Raw genomic sequence first — 21,357 nt, 5'->3', positions numbered from 1 at the left:
TAACGTAGGCTGTACGTTAACGTTAGATTGCATACTTTACATCTTGTGATGTTAATGTAGGCTCTAGGGTTTTCAGTAATTCCGTGAATAATGTGGATGTGAAGAGCAACTTCGTTTGCGTTCACGAAGTGATTGATATTGATCATTACAATACACCAAACCCGACTATGTCTTCCTAAAACGGGACAGTGGGAGCCTTCTCCGACCCATTGGTCCTTTCCGGGTAGTGAATTGCGCCCTCGGAAGTGGCGCAGTTGGTGAGGTAGGTAGCAGAAGCATTAACGGGGATGGCATTGCCTTCCTGAGGGCGGCCGTAGACCTAATCGCATGTTAGCACCTATCTATTCGCATACTGGGCACACTTAGCGGATACTTACGTGCTCGTAGTACCAAACCTCGCTCAAGATAGTGTAGCCTCTATCCGTCGAGTTCTTCCCAGCATCAGTAGCATTGAACCTGGGTCCCGAGCAACCCAAGAAAGGAATACCACCATGCTGCTCGTACAGAACATCTACAAGATCAGAGTACGAGTACGTGGTTGAGTTGGAGGGTGTGATGCCCTCAGCAGCCAGCCAGTCGAAGGTGGGGAATCTCTTGTAGTACTTGACAGCCGTCTCGAAGAAGTCAACAACGTCCTCGTGCTCGCGGTACTGCGGGCCGTAGCAAGGGACGTTGAAGGTAGAGAAGCAGGTGGCGTGCTTGGAGAACTCGTGGCCCCAGAAGCCGGGGTTGTCTTGTTGCCATGCGATCCAGTAGGTATTCATGTACTCCAAGAGGTCGTAACGGCCAAATGGCTCGAGGAAGGTGCCGATGTTGGAGCCGTTGTAGGGTGGGACGAATGTGCCGTTTGGTAGACCGTTCGTGGTGTTCGGTCCCGGAATGGGGTCGTATTGACGGCTCAGGTCGCAGTATTGTGTGTAGCTACCGTTACAGAAGTCGGGCCAGAGGCCGTGGAGCGTCCATGTGTCGGTAGGGAGAAGCTGGCCTTCAGACTCGCGGCCGGTGTATGTGTTCCAGAATTGAGTGCTCAGAACAAGTCCACCGAATGTCTCGACGCAGCAGGAGTCTACCTTGGAGGGATCTTGCGATGGGCACGACAGAAGTGGTTCTTGTAACTGACAGGTGTGATTTAACGGGCTCTGGTTGGGATAGAGTTGTGCGTTTGCCGTTGTGGCCAGTAGAGCCGCAGTGCCGGCTTTGGAAAAGGTACCCTTCATCTTGCCTTGACTGTAAAGATAAAAGATTGATTGACGCAAAGGTATACTACGAGTTCAACAACGCTGGGAAGCCGACATCTATAAAGCTCACAAAATTTTGGCCACGGCGTACCCAGGCCGCTGCGGCCCCAGTCGGTGCTTACCAGATGTAGAAGGTACATCTTCCAGACTCCTGGTTAGAGCTCCGGCGGCGGCGATGAGCGAAAGACGAACAGTACCTGCATGTAAACTAGACGGCTCACGTGTCGGTCCTATTGGATGATAAGAGAACAAGGCTACGCAAGCCGCGCCTTGGTGCTTGTACCCTTGAGCTGTCTCCGAGGCCATGATGTTGGAGATGCGCGTTGGGATGTGAGATTGGTGGGTAGGATCAGCCACAATTACGGCTTTGACTCTCTGTGCAAAAAGAGTTGGGGATTACGTCGCGAAGGATGGCTGGGGCAGAACGTGGGTTGCTCGATAGGTGACAGGGTCTATCTGGGTCGGACCTGCTCGATGACGCTCCACGACCAGACGCACAAACTCAACAACTGCATCGACATTGCTTCAAGGGCAGTGAAGTCATCGATGAACGTCTCGAAGGTTTCCTAGCCCTACGCGACCCTCGAATCCCAAACGCGCCTCCAACGGTGGACCGGACGAACGTGGCCTCCGACGAGCGCTGCCTATCGCCGCCTCCACACCCGCCATTCGTCGTCATAGTCCCATCTACACGACAACCAGCCATGCGCGCCCACATCAAGCCCTTTGCATCCTCGCGCTGTTTTTTAGGCACTACCAAACACCGAGAATGCCTCCTTCATCCTCCATAACGCCGCTACCCCCGCACAAGCCAGACACATACACGACGGCCCATCACATCGGCAAGCCACCCACAAGCTTCAAGAACCCATGGCCCTCGTATAAGAACGACGGCATAATTGCTGCCGTCCGAACGCGGTTCAGCACACCCAAGAACTTCGTCCCCATTCCCGCCGATCGATTAGGCCTGGTCGACGTGCGCAAGCCCGACTTCAGCAATGCGCAGAACGGGTTAAAGGCAACATGGATAGGACACGCGAGTTTCCTGATCGAAACAACAGCTTCAGAGGGAAACGAACGCGGAATGCGCATCCTCCTTGACCCCGTATGGAGTGAGCGCGTAGGACCTTATGGCATGGTCGGTCCTGTGCGCTTCACACCTCCACCATGCACCATTGACGAGCTCCCTGAAATCGACGCTGTATGCATCAGCCACGACCACTACGACCACCTCGACTCGGACACGCTGAAGAAGCTGAATGCGAAACAAGGCGGCGACTTGCGCTTCTTCTGCGGATTAGGCGTCAAGTCTGTTCTGACGGGGTTGGGCGCAGGCATCAAGGCGGATCAAATCGAAGAAATGGACTGGTGGGGTGGCATAACTGTGTTCAAAAAGGGTGCTGGAGGCGTAGAGTTGATATGCACGCCTGCGCAACATCGATCTGGACGCACGCCTTGGAACTTCGACGGCACACTGTGGTGTAGTTGGATCGTCAAGGAACCGTCTTCCTCTGGCAAGAAGCTTTTCTTCGCGGGAGACACAGGATACTGCCACGTTCTTTCCGACGACCAATTTTCACACCACGACGCGCCACACCCGCCTTGTCCGGCTTTCAAAGAAATCGGCGAGTTATACGGACCTTTTGATCTGGCACTTGTGCCTGTGGGTTGCTTCAAGCCGAGGTCTGTCTTGTCTGGTCAGCATTCTAGTCCTGAGGATTCTTTGGCTATACATAGGGATGTGAGGAGTAAGAAGAGTATAGGCATGCACTTTGGTACCTTCCGTGGTGCCTACTCGGCTAGTTACGAACCGGTTACTGAGCCGCCTGAAAGATGGCGGAAGGGTGCTGAGGCAAGTGGGTTGAAGTGGGGTGTTGATGTTGATTTGTGCGATATTGGCGGGACAGTCGTAGTTTAATGGCATATTCACCTCATACAAGAAAAAGCCCGAACAGGTCTGCAGACTACATCAAGATGAGAACATGCAAAGTAGGTGAGCTAACGTCAATGTAGGCTCTAGGGTGTTTAGGTTTTACCTAGGTTGATGTGTATCCAACAAGTCGTTTGATTAATTAGACGAGTAATGCGACATGTACGAGACTTATATCTATCACAAACCATATCGACTGGGTTATGCTTGGTCAAGACTTCACTGTAGAGAACAGAATGATTCGAATAATGCATTATGTCCTATCCATCTAAGTGGAAGAAAAGCACTATCGTTAGTACTCATACAAAACCAGTGCTGCCTTCTAATGTAAATACATAAGCTACTTTCAACGCAACGCACGTGGCGCCGTCTAGTTGTACTGCATGTAGGTAGCGGTCGAGTTGAACTTGAGGTTGCCCTTGATGACCTTGTCCACAGCAGCCAGGAAATCCTTCTCGGTGGCAACCTTCCTTCGAGCCCTAGAAATACAAGTCAGTAAATGTCTCACATGCACTTCGGACAGTGGTTACCTGATTGCGAACATGCCCGCTTCTGTAGCTACACTCCTCAGCTCCGCACCTGTGCTGTTGGGGCAGAGACGAGAGATGAGCTCCCAACGGATGTCGCGCTCTACACTCATGCTCTTGGCGTGAATACGGAGAATGTTGGCACGGCCTTCCATGTCTGGTAGCGAGAACTCGATCTTTCGGTCGATACGGCCAGGACGCATGAGGGCTGGGTCCAGAGTCGAAGGCCTGTTGGTCGCGAACATGACCTTGATGTTACCGCGAGCATCAAAACCGTCCAGTTGTGTGATAAGCTCCAACATGGTACGCTGTACTTCGTTGTCGCCTCCAGCACCGTCATCGAAACGAGCGCCACCGACAGCATCGATTTCGTCGAAGAAGATAATACACGCCTTCTTTGTTCGTGCCATCTCAAACAGCTCGCGCACCATCCTGGCTCCCTCTCCGACGTATTTCTGGACAAGCTCTGAACCGATAACTCGAATGAAGGTGGCGTCGGTTCGGTTGGCAACAGCTCGGGCGCAAAGGGTCTTTCCGGTTCCTGGAGGGCCGTAGAGAAGAGCACCCTTCGGAGGGTCGATACCCAGGTTGACGAAGCGCTCTGGTGATAGTAGGGGCATCTCGACGACCTCTCGTAGCTTCTCAATCTGCTCTTTGCAACCTCCAACATCTCCGTATGTGACATCGGGCTTGTCCTCAACCGTCATCATGGTAACTGAAGGGTCGATCTTTGGCGGAAGGGGAAGCAGGATCTGGTACTTGTTGCGGTCAACACCCACGCGCATGCCCTCCTCGATGTCGGTGGGTGAGACGCGCTCTCCGAGGTTGACGACGAACTTGGCGATTTGCTTGACGTTGATGACATATTTGCTCTTCTCCGAATCCTTCTCGTCTTGTATTATCTTGGTGCATCGCGCGACCTGGAGGGGTTGCTCTTCTTGCATTCGTTGGCGGTCGGCGGCGATATCCCAGAGATGTGGAGGTGCGAGTCCGGTATCTGATTCCTGGAGGCGTTAGTCGAGCATGGACGAAGGGTGAAGGAGTTTGTACTTTGACACCAATCTTCTCGTTTATCGTCTGCTGCTTGTCCTTGATCTCCTTCTCGAGCTTCTTGAGTTCGGCGCCATAGGGTGCCGCGCCATATGTCTTCAACACCTGGATGTCCCTGTGATGCCATTAGCCCATGCCCGCTTTGAACGTGACCTATCGCCTCTTACTCATCGGTCAGAGGTGTGATCTTCTTCTCCTCAACCTCGTCGTCGGCGAAGTTCTTCTGGTACTTCTCCCAGGACTGGCCTGTGGCTGAAGGCATGCTTGCGGAGTGGGCGGCGACTGTCGTGTGGCCGAGATAGGATTCGGGCTATGCGTGCAGTCGAGTTGTGGATGTGTCCGGGTAGGAGCGACAGTGGGAGTAGATGCGGCGGCGCGGCGAGTGTATGGGGTTGGTTGTTGTGGACTGGGTGAAGGTGTAGCTGTGATGCGGCAATGGCCCGGCGAGTCGGAGCTTGGGGATTGGCCGTGCGCTACGTCTATCGCGTTCTCGAAATATTGTCAGTTCGCGTCCAGGCACCACAACTTCCCCGCCAAACTCCCACGATACCCCTCTTTTAGCTTTGTTCCTCCTGTATACTGAAAGATGGCCGCTCAAGTTGCAAATGGCGGTACCGGTGGCGGTAACACTGCCTTCAAGGTGCGCTTCGTCACTAAGCTCTGAAAACATTGACTGACATTGGCCCAGGACAAGGAGAAGCCCAGAGCTGTTCGCAGCGCTAACATCATTGCCGCAAGAGGTACAGAACCTACTCTTTCTCTTTTAGGAGCATTTCGCTAACTCAAATTGTGCAGCTGTGGCAGATGCGATCCGAACTGTATGTCCCACCACGAGGTGCGGGGAAGAGATGAATACTAACTTTTTGGCAGTCCTTGGGACCAAAGGGCATGGACAAGATGGTACGAGCCAGGCGCAAACCGCTAGCCATCATAGCTGACTTGTCCAGATCCAAACCAGCAAAGGCCAGACCATCATCACAAACGACGGAGCCACCATGTTGAACCAGATGAGCGTTATGCATCCCTCCGCGAAGATGCTCGTCGACCTCGCACACGCCCAAGATATCGAAGCTGGAGATGGTACAACGTCGGTCGTAGTCATTGCTGGAAGTCTGTTGGGCGCTGCTGAGAGGTTATTGGGCAAGGGCATCCACCCCACAGTCATATCAGAGGCTTTCCAACGGGCAGCGCAGGAGGCGATATCGATATTGACCGAGATGGCCATCCCCATCTCGCTCACGGATAGGCAAACGCTCCTCAAGACCGCCACGACCGCACTCTCTTCCAAGATCGTCGCTCAGGAGCCCAAGCTACCCATCATGGCTGTAGATTCAGTCCTCAAGGTCATCGACCCCAAGACCGCCGACAATGTGGACTTGAAGAACATCCGCATGATCAAGAAGTCAGGCGGTACCATCGAAGACAGCGAGATGATCGACGGACTGGTTCTCAACCAGCCCGTAGTCAAGAGCGCCGGTGGTCCCACATTGAAGGAGAAGGCACGGATAGGTCTCATTCAGTTCCAGTTGAGCCCACCGAAGCCGGACATGGAAAACCAGATTGTCGTCAACGACTACAGGCAAATGGACAAGATCCTCAAGGAGGAGCGAACATACCTGCTGAACATGGTCAAGAAGATTCAGAAAGCCAAGTGCAACGTTCTCTTCATCCAAAAGTCTATCCTCCGAGACGCAGTCAACGACCTCAGTCTGCACTTCTTGTCTAAGCTGAAGATCCTGGTCATCAAGGACATTGAGCGTGACGAGATTGAGTTCATTTGCAAGGTGCGTAAGAGAAGTGATTCACATGTAACGAAGCTAATGCACAGTAGAGCACTGGCTGCAAGCCTATTGCCGATATCGACTCATTCACAGAAGACAAACTTGGTTCGGCAGACCTTGTCGAGGAGGTACAGGCATCAGGCGCACGATACGTCAAGGTTTCGGGTGTCAAGTCAGCAGCCAACACTGTCTCCATCGTCTGCCGCGGTGCTAACAACCTCATTCTGGATGAGACCGAGAGATCTCTACACGACGCTCACTGCGCCATCCGCTCGTTGGTCAAGAAGAAGGCGCTACTTGCTGGTGGCGGTGCCCCGGAGATTGAGATTGCGCATCAGCTGTCACTCAAGGCTCGTGAGCTCTCCGGCACTGAATCCATTTGCTGGAAAGCTTTCGCCGATGCCATGGAGGTCATTCCGACAACATTGGCGGAAAACGCCGGTCTGAACAGCATCAAGGTCGTCACAGAGCTAAGGCATAGGCATGCACAGGAGCAGAAGAATGCTGGTATCAGCATCAAGAGCGGGGGTGTCAAGAACGACATCAGCGAGGAGAACGTACTGCAGCCACTGCTGGTCAGCACCAGCGCTATCGAGCTTGCAGCCGAGACCGTCAAGATGATTCTGCGAATTGACGACATCGCCTTGTCGAGGTAAAGAACTGCAAATGGATTGACTTGGCAGCGAAAGACGCAGGATACCACGAGTAATGAAAAAATTCGAACAACTGTTGATGCCAAATAAGTGTTTGGAATGTCATGACATTGCATGTGAAGGTTACGCGTATATTGCGTTCAATGCATGAACGGTGCAATTAAAACCTGCACGTGGGGGAGCATGGGACTGCAGTAGCGGGACACGTCGTTCTCTGCAAAGTGTCCAGAAAGGATAAGCCGTGGATCACTTTTCTTCTTCCAGATGCCGAATTCGGACCACCTTGATCCTGGGGTATGCACCTGAAATGAGCACTGTTTTCGACTTGACTCGTTTGGAAAATGGAGAAATGCGAATGCGACTATCCGCGCGCGTGACGAAGCAATTGCTTTTCGGGCTGATCTTTCGCCCGCATAGGTTATCCGGCCGTCAGCATGTAGACGCAGTGTTTCCGTGCCGTGTTCATGAGTAGTGTATGTGTGTGATGCCTCACCACGATAACGCGAGCACCCTGGCCTAACGACTTTGTCGTGCACCTAACATTGCAGAAGATCACAACATGAAAACCGTTTCAATGCAAGCAGACGATCGGTTTTGTAATCTTGCTGTAGCCGCTTATCACCCAGCCATGATGTGAATCCTGACCTCGGGAACGCCGACGGACAGCGTATCTGCAGCAACATCACTTTTTAGCTGCGGCCACGGAACTCATACACAGGTATGCTGACTAGCAGAACATCCATCATCAGCACCTTCAATAAATCTTATATCCGACTCCGGCTACACTACGCGCGCGTAATAAACAAAGGCGCGAAAAAAAAGTAAAGAACCCCGGAAAACACCACCTCCCAGCCGCCGTATGCAATCTAACGGCATTCCTCTCACTTTCGCATCACAGGACAATGACATGCATATGCCGTACCTTTTTCCCTAACTTTCTTTTCCCGTCGATCAGCCAACGCCACAACAACGACCTGCAGTGCCACACGAGCAAAACCCAGCACACAATGTAAACAACATCGTCACCTCACGCATATGCGTCACCGACCCAAGAAATCCACTCAATGAATCCAGACCCCGCCACACACATGACCCGATTGACTGTACGCGCGCGCTATCCGCTGCGAACGCAAGATCGAGCCCTGTGGGAGTGAAGAAAAATCTAGCGCAAGCTGAAACGTAGCGTACCGTGAAGATTGGAGCAGTTCGGTTCGGCATCTAGTGGGTTAGTGTACCAGGAACTGCGTACAGGTAAGTCAGACTTATTCGGCAAGGGAACCCATTAGGAATCTAGAGCCGGGTGGGCAGGTGGAGCTTCACCGGAATGCGGTGGTGGAGTTGGGGGAGCTGGTGGAGGATAAGAGTTGAGTGGGTGTTTCATGTTGCAGTGGCTGATGGGATGTTCGCTGTATTTTTGCGGAAAGTGTAGTGGGCACGTCATTGTTGACTGCAGGTGGAGGGGTGGAGGAGAAAAGAGGGAAGATGGGGAAGATGGTTGGTGGAATATGTTGTGTGATGTGTTGATGCGTTGGATCGACCAATGCTTTCACATATACTCAACCTCAACCTAGCTGCCCAATAACCCTCTTTCTCATGCATCTTACCTCGCCACCGAAACACATTCACCCAGCACCACCAAACGCATACAACGCCTAGTATCAGCTACTGCATGCAAACTGTACGAGTACTGTAATGTTGATCTTTGCCTAGCCACTGGATGAAAACGGCAACGTCATACAGCCATCCCTACCCTTAACATCTATGCGATATAGATCTCTCCGCTGCGGATAATATGGTTAGTGTGGTTCTTTGGCGAAACATGTGGAGAGATAAGACGGGTAGTGTGAACGGGTAGGTAAAGCTCCGGTAGAGAGTACGAGGACCTAGTCATGATCGCTGGGGGCGATCACTCCTTCGGCAAAAGTCAGGTGCTGTCAGTTGAGACGCTGGACTGTATCGGCAATTGCGATGAGTAACCGTTGTTGCTTGATGTAATAGGAAATACGCGGAAACAATGCTATCGACAAGGATGAGGCGAAGGTGGTGGTATCAAAGCGACAGACCAGTTTTGGTTGCTGCCGACTGGGTATCATTCTCGATGAAGTTCTTGGCTAGCTAAGTATGAAGAAATACCAGCAGGGTAGCTGGACATGGGAGATGAAAGGAAAACGCCTCATTCATGCATCTGAATCGTTCGGTTCGTGCATCGTGATAATCGTACAGTCTGATGAGCTTTCGTAAACCCCCGTAAATGTCTAGAAAATGGTTGGACAAGGAAATAAAAGTCGCTCGCTGAAACGCAGCAGACCTGTTGTTGGTCTTTATTAGGAAAGACAGGCAAAAAGTACAATGTGAGAAGTGAATTAATAGATGCAAGCTGAAATGGGGATCAGCGACTGGTGGCCTTGAGGCTGGCACGCTTCAGTAGGCGGCTCACGAGGTTTCCACGCGGTTTGGGCTTGACGTAGAAGGCGCCCTTGGTACCGGTCATGTCGTCAGTGAAGACAAGGTCTTCCAGTGCCAGAGGATCGTCTTTCGAGGTTTTGGGGCTTGAGCTTGAGCCTGAGCCTTGCCAGCCATACAGTTGATCTTCGTCAGCTCGTAAATCGGGCCGGGTCAAGGTCATACGGAGCGTCATCTCGCGATTAAAATGCCCATTGGCGGAGTGGACAGGTGACGGAGCCGGCGAATCAACCGAGAACTTGCGGTGCGAGATTTGGCGAGAGTGCATGCGGAAAGACAGGCCGGTGCTGGAGGGCGTGGCAGGTGAGTCCATGTCGGCTACAGAGCCGGCATCAGATTCCAGACCCTGGTTCTCTTTTGGATGGTCTTCGAAGAACGACAGCTGTCCGTCCCTAAGGAATGTGTGCATGTCTCGGCTGAATTTGCGAGCATGATTGTCTATCTGTGGTAGCTGGAAGTGGGGTGTAGCGGCGTCGCTTCCAGCGGACGATGGGAAGCCAAATTCAATTGCTTCATCGAATTTTTGGGGAGACGCAAGATACATGCGCAGCTTTTTCCTCGCCTCTGGGTCCTGGTAGTGTGTCGCTTCGGGGTCGATCATGAGAGTTGGCGGCGTAGACGGCGATATGTGGCCTGTAAGAGAAGAAGAGTGGGCACGCTGGTGAAGTCGATTCGGCCGAGCATTGAAGAGTGGAGGATCCGCCATGTATGAAGATCCAAGGCGGACAGGGTGCGACGTGAGGGACATGGTTCGTCTCATGTCTGCCGTTGAGGTTTCCCTCCGGTGGAAGATGGGCGTGGCCATTGTATCGAGATATAGTAAATGGGTGTTTCGGTCCTTGTCCGTGTTTGATGTACTAGAAGGCCCGAAAGTAGGGCGGGAAGGGCTGACGGTCGAAGAGGCCGAAGATGAACGACGTCGTGAACGGCCGCGTTCCGGAAGGTCGAGCGTCGAGTGGGAGAAGTCGAAGTGAAAATCGTTGAAGCGTTGTTGTGCCCACTCGGGATCCTGGTCGTCGGGAAGGAACGCCTGTTCGTGCCTGCCTTGGAGGAGGGCCTGCTCTTCGCGGGAGAAATGCTGCTTGCGGACCTTTTCAGGCAAGGAGAGAAAGAAGTCAAGGTCAATGTGGGAAATGTCGTGAGCGTGCACAGCCTTTTCGGATTTGCGTCTGCGTCGTCCGGTGCCGAGAGATAGCGAGGGCCGGTGGGATTTGGAAGCGGTGCTGGCCTGGGACGAGCGGCCTGATGTAGTAGGCTCGTCGGAGGCGTGCTGGGCGATCTGCAAACGCTCCAGGGATGAAAAGTACTTTCTCCTGTAGCGGGACGAATTAGCATTGGCATCATGGCATAATTGACAGGCCCTTCATCTACTGCAAGGTACACAAAAAGTCATGGTGGGGGATTCGGTATATGCACGCGCATAACGCGCCCTTATCACACGTCCCGACCACTCAGGAGCGCGGAATATTACTTACTGGACTGAATACGGCAGGGCGTCGAATTCGGCCTGCCGCAGAGGCAGAATAGTCCCTTTGGCTTTGCTCTTCATGGCTTCGGCTCGGATCTCGACGTCGGCGATGGCGCAACGTTTGGCTTCAGGCACATGGGGGCGTGGTTTGCGCGGACGACGCTGCGAATGGCGGCCCTGACGCCGTGGCCGGGCGGTGCGGCGGGCACTTGGTCGTGAACGTTTGGTTGAGCAATGCTGGTGTGCTTTGTTCTCGAGGATCGACCGGAGGGCTATCCGAACAGCAGCAAGCGAAAGTCCGAAGAAGAAGGAATTATATGAGGTCCAACAGGACGGCCGCTGGGGGATAGAAACAATCAGTGGGCTCAGCAGCGTACGACTGTCGCTCGCACTTGGGGCGGCTGCATATTCGTGTCGCGGGATGCTGCAGCTGCAGGCTAACGCGCCGCCAGCGACGCACTCTCTGCTCTCCACCTCACACCTGGGCCCTAGTAGAACCGTGGCTGATGTATCCGAGAGCACGCCAGGCCCGCGTGCGGTCGTTGGTTGAGTCAGGTAGTGCAGACAGGCCTCCTCCCCGCTTCTCTCCACCTTGCCGTCCGCTGTTTCAGGCCCGTGGCCGCCAGGAACACACCGTCAGCGGAGCCACGATGCTTAGCGTGCGACACACCGCTGGCCAACGTGCCCGGCTCGCGGAGTCGACAGATGCTCTCCATCACATTTGCCTGATTAAGCCTCCGCATCAAATATACTTGCTTCTGGAATATGCGTTATGGCGTTACTACCAGGCCGCCCGACTGGCCGGCTCAATGGCTGCGCCAGCGTGTCACGGGTTAATATCGCACAGATCACCGTCGATTGCCAGACGCCTTGTACAACGTCGAGCATGCGCTGCGTAACGACGACAGGCTGACAACACGCACGCACGCTCCAAACAATCTGTCTAATTGCAGCGTATTGCACAGGTACAAGCAAGGGTATCTCAAGAGAAGCGCATCCAGCTCCCGCGCCAACACAAATGTTACCGCCCCCTGCACAGTTCCTAATATGGTTCCCAGAGAGCGGTACCTGGTTCCCAATTTGAACGTCGACAGACGTCTATTCACAAGACGGCGAACGTCTTCCACCCCGCCGTTGCCTAGTTCCGCATCGAGAAAGATTAGGCTTTCGGAAGCGTAGGCTTAGGCTTCCCAACATCATGCAGCTTGGACGTTGGCGGCCCCATTAATTTCACTATTACCTGCACAAGATCGATGTTTGTTGTCCAGGACTCCTGTCCGTGAACAAGCATTTTCTAGATCTTCAGGCACCCGCAATGTCATCTGCATTAAGGTATCAAGTCAGTATTGAGCCCGTGCCACGGTGTAAAGGAGAAGCACGTACAGTAGTATTCGTCATCCAGACCTTCACGGCTGGGGAGCACTGGTTCCTCCAGCCCGACATCTTCGTAGCGAACGTTGAGCAGACGGATCTTGAGCCCGTAACCGCCGATGAAGGTTACCAACTTATTGGTGTCGGCGGTAATTGGCTGTTGGTTCAGTAGCATCAGCAGTCCATCAAGCCACTCGGAAGCAAGGGTATGGCTCTGGGGATGCAGATGCAGTAGGACGGATTCTTTTCGCCCTGCACCTGAGCCGCTGGACGCCTGCCGCGCGTGATTGGACGGGGGCAGGTAACCGTGGATCGTGATCTTGGTCGATGTCGAAGCCCGCTCGTGGCCTGGCAGGGTTGTGACCGTACTGTCTGACGATGCGGTCGATGGCGCCGAAGCCGAGACATTGCTCACCACCGAAGAGACAATGGATAGATCGACTGTACATGCGGGTCAGCCACTGCGGTAACGCAAACCATAAACGACGCGTGGACTCGTTACACTTACTCTTCTCCTGCAGCGTGTCTAGCCTCGGCTCAGTCGCCGTCTTCTCGTCAAAGTCAGCGTAATGCAGATATCGCCGGTTGTGCGACAATCGGACAAAACGCCATGATGAGGGCACAGAACGATTCAGGGTCTTGCTGGTTACCGGACCCGCACTCGTGCCGTAGTCGATACCCATTGGAAACCACGCGCCCTGTAGCAGGCATCTTATACGCTGCTCCTTTACAAATTGCAGAGCCTCGTGGTTGAGCTCGTCACGGACCTGACTGTAGAGAGTTAGCTGAGCACAGACTACATCAACGCAAACTGCATACCGGAGATGATGGCCCCATGCATCCTCGTAGGTCAGCTCCAGTACTTCCATTTGAAGTTCCCTCAGGCGTTTCAGCTCGAATTCAGCCAAATCTTCCTCCACGTCCTTGACATCCCTCATGCGTGGCGCCTGGCCCACGACCTGCTCGATCAAGATGCGGATAAGCTCTTCGATCTTCTCAAAGTCCTCGGTTTGTGCGCCGGCTACCTTCCATAGTCGGATGAAGGCACTCAGACCACTCGTATGTAACCTGGACCAGTGGAGTAGGAGGGGCTTGAATGAGCGGTCGAAGTTGGCCCGCGAGTCGGTAGGCCGGTGGGAGTCCACATCGTCGAGCTTATCTATCTCAAAATGTTCGTATAGGGTCTGGGTGACCGACAGACTTGCGCGAGCGATTGGGCATCGCTGCTCGAGTGGCTCTGCCGACTGCTCCAGCAAGAGCTTCTGAAACCCGTCTTCGTTCTTGTAGACAAAGTCTGTAATGTCCATGAGGCCTAGGAAGCCAGTCGCGTCGAACTCCCACGCAGGTGATTCCGTCTCGAAACCCAGACGTTTCCATTTATCCGGGTTGTGCTTCTTGCTTCCTTTGGGGTCTGATGCTGACTTCTCTGGATTACTCGCTGTGTGTAGCCCGCGGATCGCCCTCCTGTGGTCGGGGTTCTCTAGGTCGACCTTCTCTTCCCTCCAGTTCCTGAGCAGTATCTTGGTCAAAGACTGGAAGTCGAGTAGTGGATGGGCCAGATCTTGTATCGCAGAGCTCTGCATAAGCCCGTATACGCTCTTGATCACGCCCAGCTCCTGCAGCTGCTTGATGAACTTGGGCCATTCAAAGGCTGCGTCGTTTGCGATGGCGTCTCGCATGAGCGCGTTGATGAGCTGTAGGGAGTTTGCACATAACGCGTGGTCGGCCGAGGTGATCTTTTCGACGAGGGAAGGTAGGAAGTCGGGCTGAGAGTCGACGGCGGGCTTCAGGCGCTGGAAGCCCGTGGTCCCGTCCTGGGAGTTACGGTGTGAGGGGTGGCCGACAATGGCAGCGAGGACCGACATGGCACCGCGGTTGACGTTGACGAGAGGTTGCGCGACAACGAGGTCGACGATCTGGAGTATAGTTGTTAGACCTCTTCAGGCAATCCCTCGTTCTAAGGTCGTCGTCGACTTACCCTCGCGACCAGATCGTCCGTGACATGGTCCCATCCCTTGTCCAACTCCAGCAGGCGTGCGAGAGAGGTCAGACAGTAGGCCAGGGTGTTGCCGGTCGAGTGCAGGGCCAGGAAGCGCAGCTTGGGCAGGCCGCCTTCGTATATGAAGACGTCGGCGAAGGAGGGGTCGCCAATGGCATTCTGCAGCTTGAAGACCGCCATCTTCCGCACCGACTCCTCCTCCGCGCCGAGGCGCGCAACCAGTTCCGACACATTGACGCTATCCATGGCTCAAGCTTCTTCGCAGGGTGGGAGGATGTGGGGTAGGTAAGAATAATGTGGAGATGGTTCGTTCGCCCCAAGTCACGCAGGAAGGGCAGACATGGCACACGCGCCAGAGACCGAGGCGGCGGAGTTGGCGGGCGGGATGCTCGTCGCTGCTGTCGACGATGTTTCACCCTGTCCTGCGCCGTCGCGCGTTAGCTGAGTCGCGCGACCCTTTGCTTGGCGACACGCTTCACGTGCGCCGGCCCACATGCTGTTGGCTGCCTGGGCCGGCTAGTCAGGTACGTCGCCGAGCCGACAACATCCAAAGCGCCGTCCGGTCCGTCCTGAGCACCATCGCGACTAAACATCAGCGCTCCTTTCGGCCCATCCGCGTCCCTTTGCTTTAGCGCGCCGTCCTCGATACCCTTTGTCCTGTTTTGCAAGCCGCTTTCTGTTCTGTGTTGACGCCGCCGCTGCACGTTCCAGCTCCTTCCGCCTTTGAGGCCGACAACAGCTTCTCCGCTTCACCCTCACCATCACCGCGAAGTCGCCGCCACTATGGTCTACATCACCTCTGACTTGTTCGGTCCCAATACACCGCACGAGCGCCAATACGACACCACCCCCAGCTACTGGCATACCATGGCCCACGATCAACACGCCGCCGGCCTGGGCAAGAGAAAGAGAATGGCTGGCGACGACGGACCGCAACCGTATGCACCAATACTCCACCCAAAATAGAGCTCCAATTCTAACAAATCTGCAGCATGTCACGCCAACACCGCTCATCACCCAGTCGCGACTCCAACCGCCTCCATCTCCACAATACCCCGCCTTTCGAGAGCAACAACAACAACCTGCCATACGCTCTCTTCCCCTCAAAGCCACACGAATACACATCAGAACGCCGGCCGGTCAAGCAACTCAAACGCCTGAGCCCGAAAGCGTCGCTCGTCAAGTCAACATCACACCTAATGGACGTCGACTTGGACGCCCCATCACCCTGCCAAACCCAATCACACCCCGTTTCCGACCTGCGATCTTGTCATGCCTGCAACAAAGCGCCCAAGCGACGGAAAGATCTGGAAAACTACCTCGATTGCACGAGATGCGAAGGCCGGACCTGTTTCATCTGTGCGAGGCAATGTGTAGGCTGCAGCAAGGCGACATGTAAGAAGTGCATAGTAGAAGTCGGAGAAGAGGGGGACGCATGGTGTCTCGACTGTTATTCACGGAACCTCAACTCATGATCGGTAGAAGAGAAGGTAGTTTGGTTGTTTTGGTTTATTGCAGCAAAGCGGGCGTCCTTGTGTTACTAGCAGCTGCATCGAGCGAGACTCTATCGAGCATCATAATGAAGAGAAGATTCTATCATAAACCAGACCTTGTGTCGTTCGTGATCCCTGTCCCATTGTTAAACATACACAGTATCCAACAACCCAGTGACGTCTAATCTTCATCATCTGTATCCCTCTCCTCCACAACACTCTCCTGATCACCCGTGCGGAACCTCAAACGCGAGCTTGTCATGTCACCATCCTCGGCCTGGCTGGTTCTAGTGCTCCGTCTCCTACTCCTGCTACTGACAATGCCGGGGAACAACCTAGGCTCCCCGTCCAACGTAATCGTGCTTGTTGAGCGCGTCAGTCCCTGATCCGGCTCTTCAGGCTCTGTCGGCTGAGCGACAGAAATCGTGCTAGGGTTGACAGTCATGCTAGAGCTGGCACCGTCCTTCGTACCTGAAGGTGAAGCTGGTTGGCCTTGCATACTACCCATGTCGGTCGTCGAGGCAGATGGCTTGAGCCGAGCGACTTGGGCTGGAGGTAGCTTGGAGAACACTTGGTTTCCACCCGCGGATGCATGGGTAGGAGAAGTGGGATGCGTTCCTTGGAGTGACTTCGGCGTCTGTGGCACTTCCGATTGCAGATTAGAGCTAGTAAGATCGTGACTACCAGCTTGCGCAGCGCGCGTGTAGCGGTCGATCCTATACGGTGTTAGTACTGCCACGCGAAGATGTGAATGTCTGTTCGAAACTTACATAGCTAATTCGCCCATGAGCGTCTCGTGTCGGAACGCCTCACGAATACTGGGCACGTTGGATCTCGCCATGTCGTTGCCTGCAACACCAGGGAGATGGTAGTTGCTACCCAACCACTTCTGCTTGACGACATGCTCAAAACCGCTCTGCTCGACAGAATGTTTGGCTAGCTCACACATGTCCACAGCACTCAGTTTGTAGATCTGCGCTGCGACTGAATATTCCTCGATAAGAGGCTCCTTTGTGAAGGCAAATTGAAGAGGGTCGTCTGTCGATAGCGAGACGTTGAGACCGCGTCTAAAGTAGCTCAGAAACGGGTTGCGTTCGTACGCCAGGAATAGTGCGTTGTTGCTGAGAGGCGACATAGCGACACCAATCTGTTCAAGGTAGAAGATGTACTGTAGAAGAGGCACCTTACGGAGCAAAAGACCGTGACTGATGCTGTGACAGCATAGTACTGCGGCAGCCAAATGATCGGTGTCACCAGCCTCTCCGCAGTGAGGACGCAGGAGGAACGTGTTGAAGCCGCGCTGCTTTCTCCATACGTTGAGTGATGAGATGTTGGCGAAAAGGTAGTACATCCAGTAGCTGTACGGTGGATTCTGCTTCGTAGCCCATTCATTCGGAAATGGGAACTTCCTGTACACGCGTCGCTCGACTTTACTCTCATCGTCGACGCTATCGAATCCAATGACCCTCTGCAGGAAAACGTGAAGCTTAGGATGGCTGGACGGATCTTTCGTGACCTCGAACAATGGCTGAAATACGTTTACGATGACTTGCTGGAAGTTGTCCATGAGCCCAGTTGCTTTATAGACGTCGAACAGACGAGGTACTTGGATCAACCAGCGGACGTTTGGCGAGAATAGCTTGTTGTCAATGACCCAAGCTGCCAGCTTATCCCACTCTTCAATGTCTCTACCGTAGATGGAGATGCGCCATTCAACAAACTGGTACTTGCTCGCTTCAAGGTCAGAGATGACTTCCTTGGTGATTTCTGCTAGGTATCGGCCCTTGACAAAGTTGTCTGTCTTCAAGAAGATGGTTCGCAGGCGTGATTCACCAATTGGGTTATACTTCAAGTTGAACTTGTCGAATCGGTGGAACGAATCCGTGTGAGCCTAGTAGGTTAGCAAAATGTCATGTTGCCAGATGCCTGTACTCACATGCATATCCAAAGTATCAATACTTAGATCGTACGCTGTCAAATTAATTGACTCGAAGACCTCCCTTAGTGTGAGATGTTTGCCATCACGGAACAGGACCACTTCATCTGGAGACTTCTTCATCTTGGACTTGATGAAGCGCAGCAAATGCTTCTGGTTCATACATGCTGAGTGATGAACGTGGGTGTCGACCTTTCGGACGTTGTAGAAATCTCTGTGCGGCACTTTCTTGGTATCGGCCGTCTCTTGGTATTCATTCAACAAGTAGTAAAGATTGAATTTGCCTTCAAGATATTGAAGTCGACGAAAAGCAAAGCTCTTGCTCGGTCCGTCTGAGGATATATCAAGGATGGAATCGAGATCGATGTAGAATTCGCGTAATGTAGGGATGGACACGATGGGCGTATCCAGCTCAGCGGACTTGGCGGTCTCGTACACTTGGTAGACACCGCTGCTGTCCAGGCGGAACGACATCTCTCCGGGACCTGGTACGGGAAGACAGTCCTCCAGATGGAAGTCCTCGCCAATATTTGTTCCCATCTTGCGAGGTGGCTTGGCTGGTTCATTAGGCTCAAGGATTCCGCTGTTCTGCAAGCTGCTGCCGCCTGCGTTGCGACGCTGTTTGGAAGAGTCGTTCCACACTGGTTCAGGAGGGGTGGGGTAAATGCGCCAAGCTGGATCATCTTTGGGATTATCGAAGTTGCGCTGCAAAGACAAGCGGATGTACTTGTGACGTAAATCTAGCACTTTCTGGATATTCGTATAGATGGAGCTAAGCTCAGTGGTGATACTGGAATCGTTCATTGCGAAGCCTCCTGCTCCTGTGCCAACACCAATGCCTGCGCCCGCACCGTGGATGCCTTCTTCAGCCAGAAGTGGTTTTTCTTCGTGAGGGAGACCGGGGTGTTGCGCGTGAGATCGGGCTTGTTGGTCGGCTTGGAGAAAGGCGTCGCCTTCGTTGCCGGTACCTGCAGTGTTGGCTCCGTGTTGAGTCATGTGTCGGCGCGGATCCTGTGACTGCTCTGTGTGTGACAACCCGATGGGCAGGTTGGACCGATGCCCTTGATTCGCGAGCGTGACATTGCTCTTCCTAGAGCGAATGCTTTCTGCCTTGCCATGGAGGTCTACACCGTCTGTGCCGCCAAAGTTGGCGGGGAATGTCTTTGCGCGCATGGCAGGGCTGTATGTCTCTCCCGCCTGTGAACCTCCATACTGTGTCTCTAGTTGATGGCGCTGGTAGAACTGTTTGGCTTCTGTGTGGCTCATCTGCTTCTCCGCAGTATAGTCGTAGAAGGCGGTTCGTCGCTGCTTGTCGCGGGGCAGCATGCCATTGTCGTCCTCTTCCTCGTCGCTGGTACCAGCATTCTCCTGTGCGGTTGCAGTCGCACCGTTGTCTAGTCGTGTGCGCCCGCTACCGCCAGCTTCAGTTTCGGAGAAGTCATGGCTCAGCTCTTCCTCTTCCGACGAGGGTATCTGGTCGTCGTGGGCAGGGCCAAAGTCGGGCGACGCGTCCGCATCAGCAGAAAAGGCTCCTATTCCTCAGATCAGTCTCCGCTTGTATTTGTATGGAGGAATTGGTTTGCGCTACCTTTCAGCATGGTGCTATGGAGAGATGGTAGTTGTGGTTGCTAGAGCGAACACAAACTTTAAGACGAGCCTCACCAGGAACGCGCCTCGGAGGCGGCCGGCCTGTCGCCTGACCCCGTGCCATTTTGTGGATTATGGATTCGATGACTCCATGGCATACTTATCCTGGATACCCTTCCAGCAGGAGTACGTAACCATAGCGAGCAAGACTTCGAGGCTACAAGCAATCACGTTTCATTCGGGCAAGTTACCAGGCTAGCCCCTCCATCCTCGGCTGGTGATGTTATCGGCAGGGTCAAGGGATCCTTTCCGAGAGTCATTCGGGCTACCAACAACATTCACTTGCATGTGAGGCGCGCTACATGCACTCTGATGTTCCAATGCGTTTGTTAAGATATCCCCATGAACTGGAGTGGGCGAATAGTCGGGATCATTCCCTCACAGGGCACAGGATTGCCCCTCATGAATACCCCACAAAGTCACCAATCAACCTGTCCTAGGATTGACATCTTGGCGAAGGATGTCCGACGTTGAATGCAATGACCTGTATTATGCGGGATAAAAACCGGCAAATAATTACTTTCTTGCTGCCCAAAATGTGCAATGCGTCACCAAGAAGTACAATACACATGTCGAGAGCGTCCAGGGCTTGAGAACGCCGCTCACGTGCTAGGAGCTTAGCGCGGATCAATGATCCATGCCCAAAAATTTACGGTATTCCGACTTTTAGCAACGCATCCACATTTGCCAACTTCACCCATATCGCCAAAATGTAAGAATCGCCTCGTCTGCAATTGAAATCGTAATACTGATATGGCCATGCAGGTTTCTCCTCCGCCGCACTGCCGTCCGCGCCATCACCGCGTCGCCTTCGAAGGCGTTCCTTGCGAAGCCGCGATCCATCAACACCATAACCCCCTCGGCTTTCCGTCTGAGGCAACAGCAATGGTCAATCTCGTCCTTCCAGCGACGATTCGCTAGCGATGAGGCGACCAAGGGGGACGAGAACTTTGCGCAGACAGCGGCTGAGGCACCTGTCGAAGAGAACCTGACGCCGGCGCAGCAGGAGGTGCAGGCCGAGCCTACCGACGCCTCTGCTACTGTTGGCGTGGATGCATTGGAGGCTGCCGCTGAGACCGCAGACAATGCCCAGAGGTCATCAAAGCCCAGGGCCCCAAGGAACACTACCCCGAACAACATGCTGTACATTGGCAACCTGTACTACGAGGTTTCCGCAGAGCAGCTGAAGCGTGTCTTCTCCAAGTTCGGTGAGCTTGAGAGCACCAAGATTGTCTACGACAACCGGGGTTTGAGCAGAGGGTATGTTAGATGGCCCAGTCTCGGAAACCAAACACTAACCTTCGTGCAGTTTCGGATACGTTGAATTCAAGAATGTCGCGGACGCCCAAGCTGCCATTGACAACCTCGACATGCAGGTCTTCGAAGGCCGCAACCTCGTTGTCCAATTCCACGCGCCTAAGCCCAACTCCAGGACCCGCAGCGGCACCTCTGGCAACTTTGAGCAAAACCCTCCGTCCAAGACCCTCTTCATCGGCAACATGTCGTTCGAGATGTCTGACAAGGACCTCAACGACCTCTTCCGTGATATTCGCAACGTCATGGATGTCCGTGTCGCCATTGACAGGAGAACTGGTCAGCCCAGAGGCTTTGCTCACGCAGACTTCATCGATGTCGCTAGCGCCACCAAGGCCAGGGAAGTCCTGAAGGAGAAGACCATCTACGGCAGGCAACTCCGCGTTGACTTCAGCAAGTCTGGCACACAGAACCAGCGCGACAACAAGCGCTCGGATTCCACCCAAGAGGATTAAGTGATGATGATGAAAGGAGGCCAGGGACAGTG

General features: G+C 53.8%; 7 protein-coding genes across 7 annotated transcripts; 3 read left to right on the top strand and 4 right to left on the bottom strand.

The window, feature by feature from the left end:
• Positions 1-175: 175 nt before the first annotated feature.
• On the bottom strand, positions 176-1,217 carry J4E87_002435 (uncharacterized protein; the record flags this gene model as incomplete). The annotated part of the gene is made up of 2 exons (XM_049374072.1): positions 176-319; positions 378-1,217. 2 exons carry the CDS (start codon positions 1,215-1,217, stop codon positions 176-178), a joined length of 984 nt encoding a protein of 327 aa, XP_049236212.1.
• Positions 1,218-2,007: 790 nt separating this feature from the next.
• On the top strand, positions 2,008-3,156 carry J4E87_002434 (uncharacterized protein; the record flags this gene model as incomplete). Its single annotated transcript, XM_049374071.1, has 1 exon — positions 2,008-3,156. The coding sequence occupies one exon, from the start codon at positions 2,008-2,010 to the stop codon at positions 3,154-3,156; it is 1,149 nt and encodes a 382-aa protein (XP_049236211.1).
• Positions 3,157-3,538: 382 nt separating this feature from the next.
• On the bottom strand, positions 3,539-5,007 carry RPT1 (26S proteasome regulatory subunit 7; the record flags this gene model as incomplete). Its single annotated transcript, XM_049374070.1, has 4 exons — positions 3,539-3,647; positions 3,699-4,699; positions 4,746-4,860; positions 4,913-5,007. 4 exons carry the CDS (start codon positions 5,005-5,007, stop codon positions 3,539-3,541), a joined length of 1,320 nt encoding a protein of 439 aa, XP_049236210.1.
• Positions 5,008-5,331: 324 nt separating this feature from the next.
• Positions 5,332-7,182, top strand: CCT4 (T-complex protein 1 subunit delta; the record flags this gene model as incomplete). The annotated part of the gene is made up of 6 exons (XM_049374069.1): positions 5,332-5,385; positions 5,434-5,485; positions 5,541-5,563; positions 5,616-5,645; positions 5,693-6,529; positions 6,577-7,182. The coding sequence occupies 6 exons, from the start codon at positions 5,332-5,334 to the stop codon at positions 7,180-7,182; spliced, it is 1,602 nt and encodes a 533-aa protein (XP_049236209.1).
• A 2,386-nt stretch (positions 7,183-9,568) lies between these two features.
• J4E87_002431 (uncharacterized protein) lies at positions 9,569-14,726 on the bottom strand (the record flags this gene model as incomplete). The annotated part of the gene is made up of 6 exons (XM_049374068.1): positions 9,569-10,955; positions 11,118-11,382; positions 12,494-12,922; positions 12,990-13,252; positions 13,301-14,397; positions 14,460-14,726. The coding sequence occupies 6 exons, from the start codon at positions 14,724-14,726 to the stop codon at positions 9,569-9,571; spliced, it is 3,708 nt and encodes a 1,235-aa protein (XP_049236208.1).
• A 1,428-nt stretch (positions 14,727-16,154) lies between these two features.
• ADA1 (putative zinc finger protein) lies at positions 16,155-19,507 on the bottom strand (the record flags this gene model as incomplete). Its single annotated transcript, XM_049374067.1, has 4 exons — positions 16,155-16,689; positions 16,744-17,864; positions 17,910-19,441; positions 19,498-19,507. 4 exons carry the CDS (start codon positions 19,505-19,507, stop codon positions 16,155-16,157), a joined length of 3,198 nt encoding a protein of 1,065 aa, XP_049236207.1.
• A 585-nt stretch (positions 19,508-20,092) lies between these two features.
• On the top strand, positions 20,093-21,325 carry J4E87_002429 (uncharacterized protein; the record flags this gene model as incomplete). Its single annotated transcript, XM_049374066.1, has 4 exons — positions 20,093-20,114; positions 20,178-20,268; positions 20,322-20,816; positions 20,866-21,325. 4 exons carry the CDS (start codon positions 20,093-20,095, stop codon positions 21,323-21,325), a joined length of 1,068 nt encoding a protein of 355 aa, XP_049236206.1.
• Between the last annotated feature and the right edge of the window lie 32 nt (positions 21,326-21,357).

The sequence above is a fragment of the Alternaria ethzedia genome (assembly GCF_023757985.1).
Source record: "Alternaria ethzedia strain BMP 0044 chromosome Unknown scaffold_4, whole genome shotgun sequence".
Classification (NCBI taxonomy): Eukaryota; Fungi; Ascomycota; class Dothideomycetes; order Pleosporales; family Pleosporaceae; genus Alternaria; species Alternaria ethzedia.
This window is presented reverse-complemented; position numbering and strand designations above follow the sequence as displayed.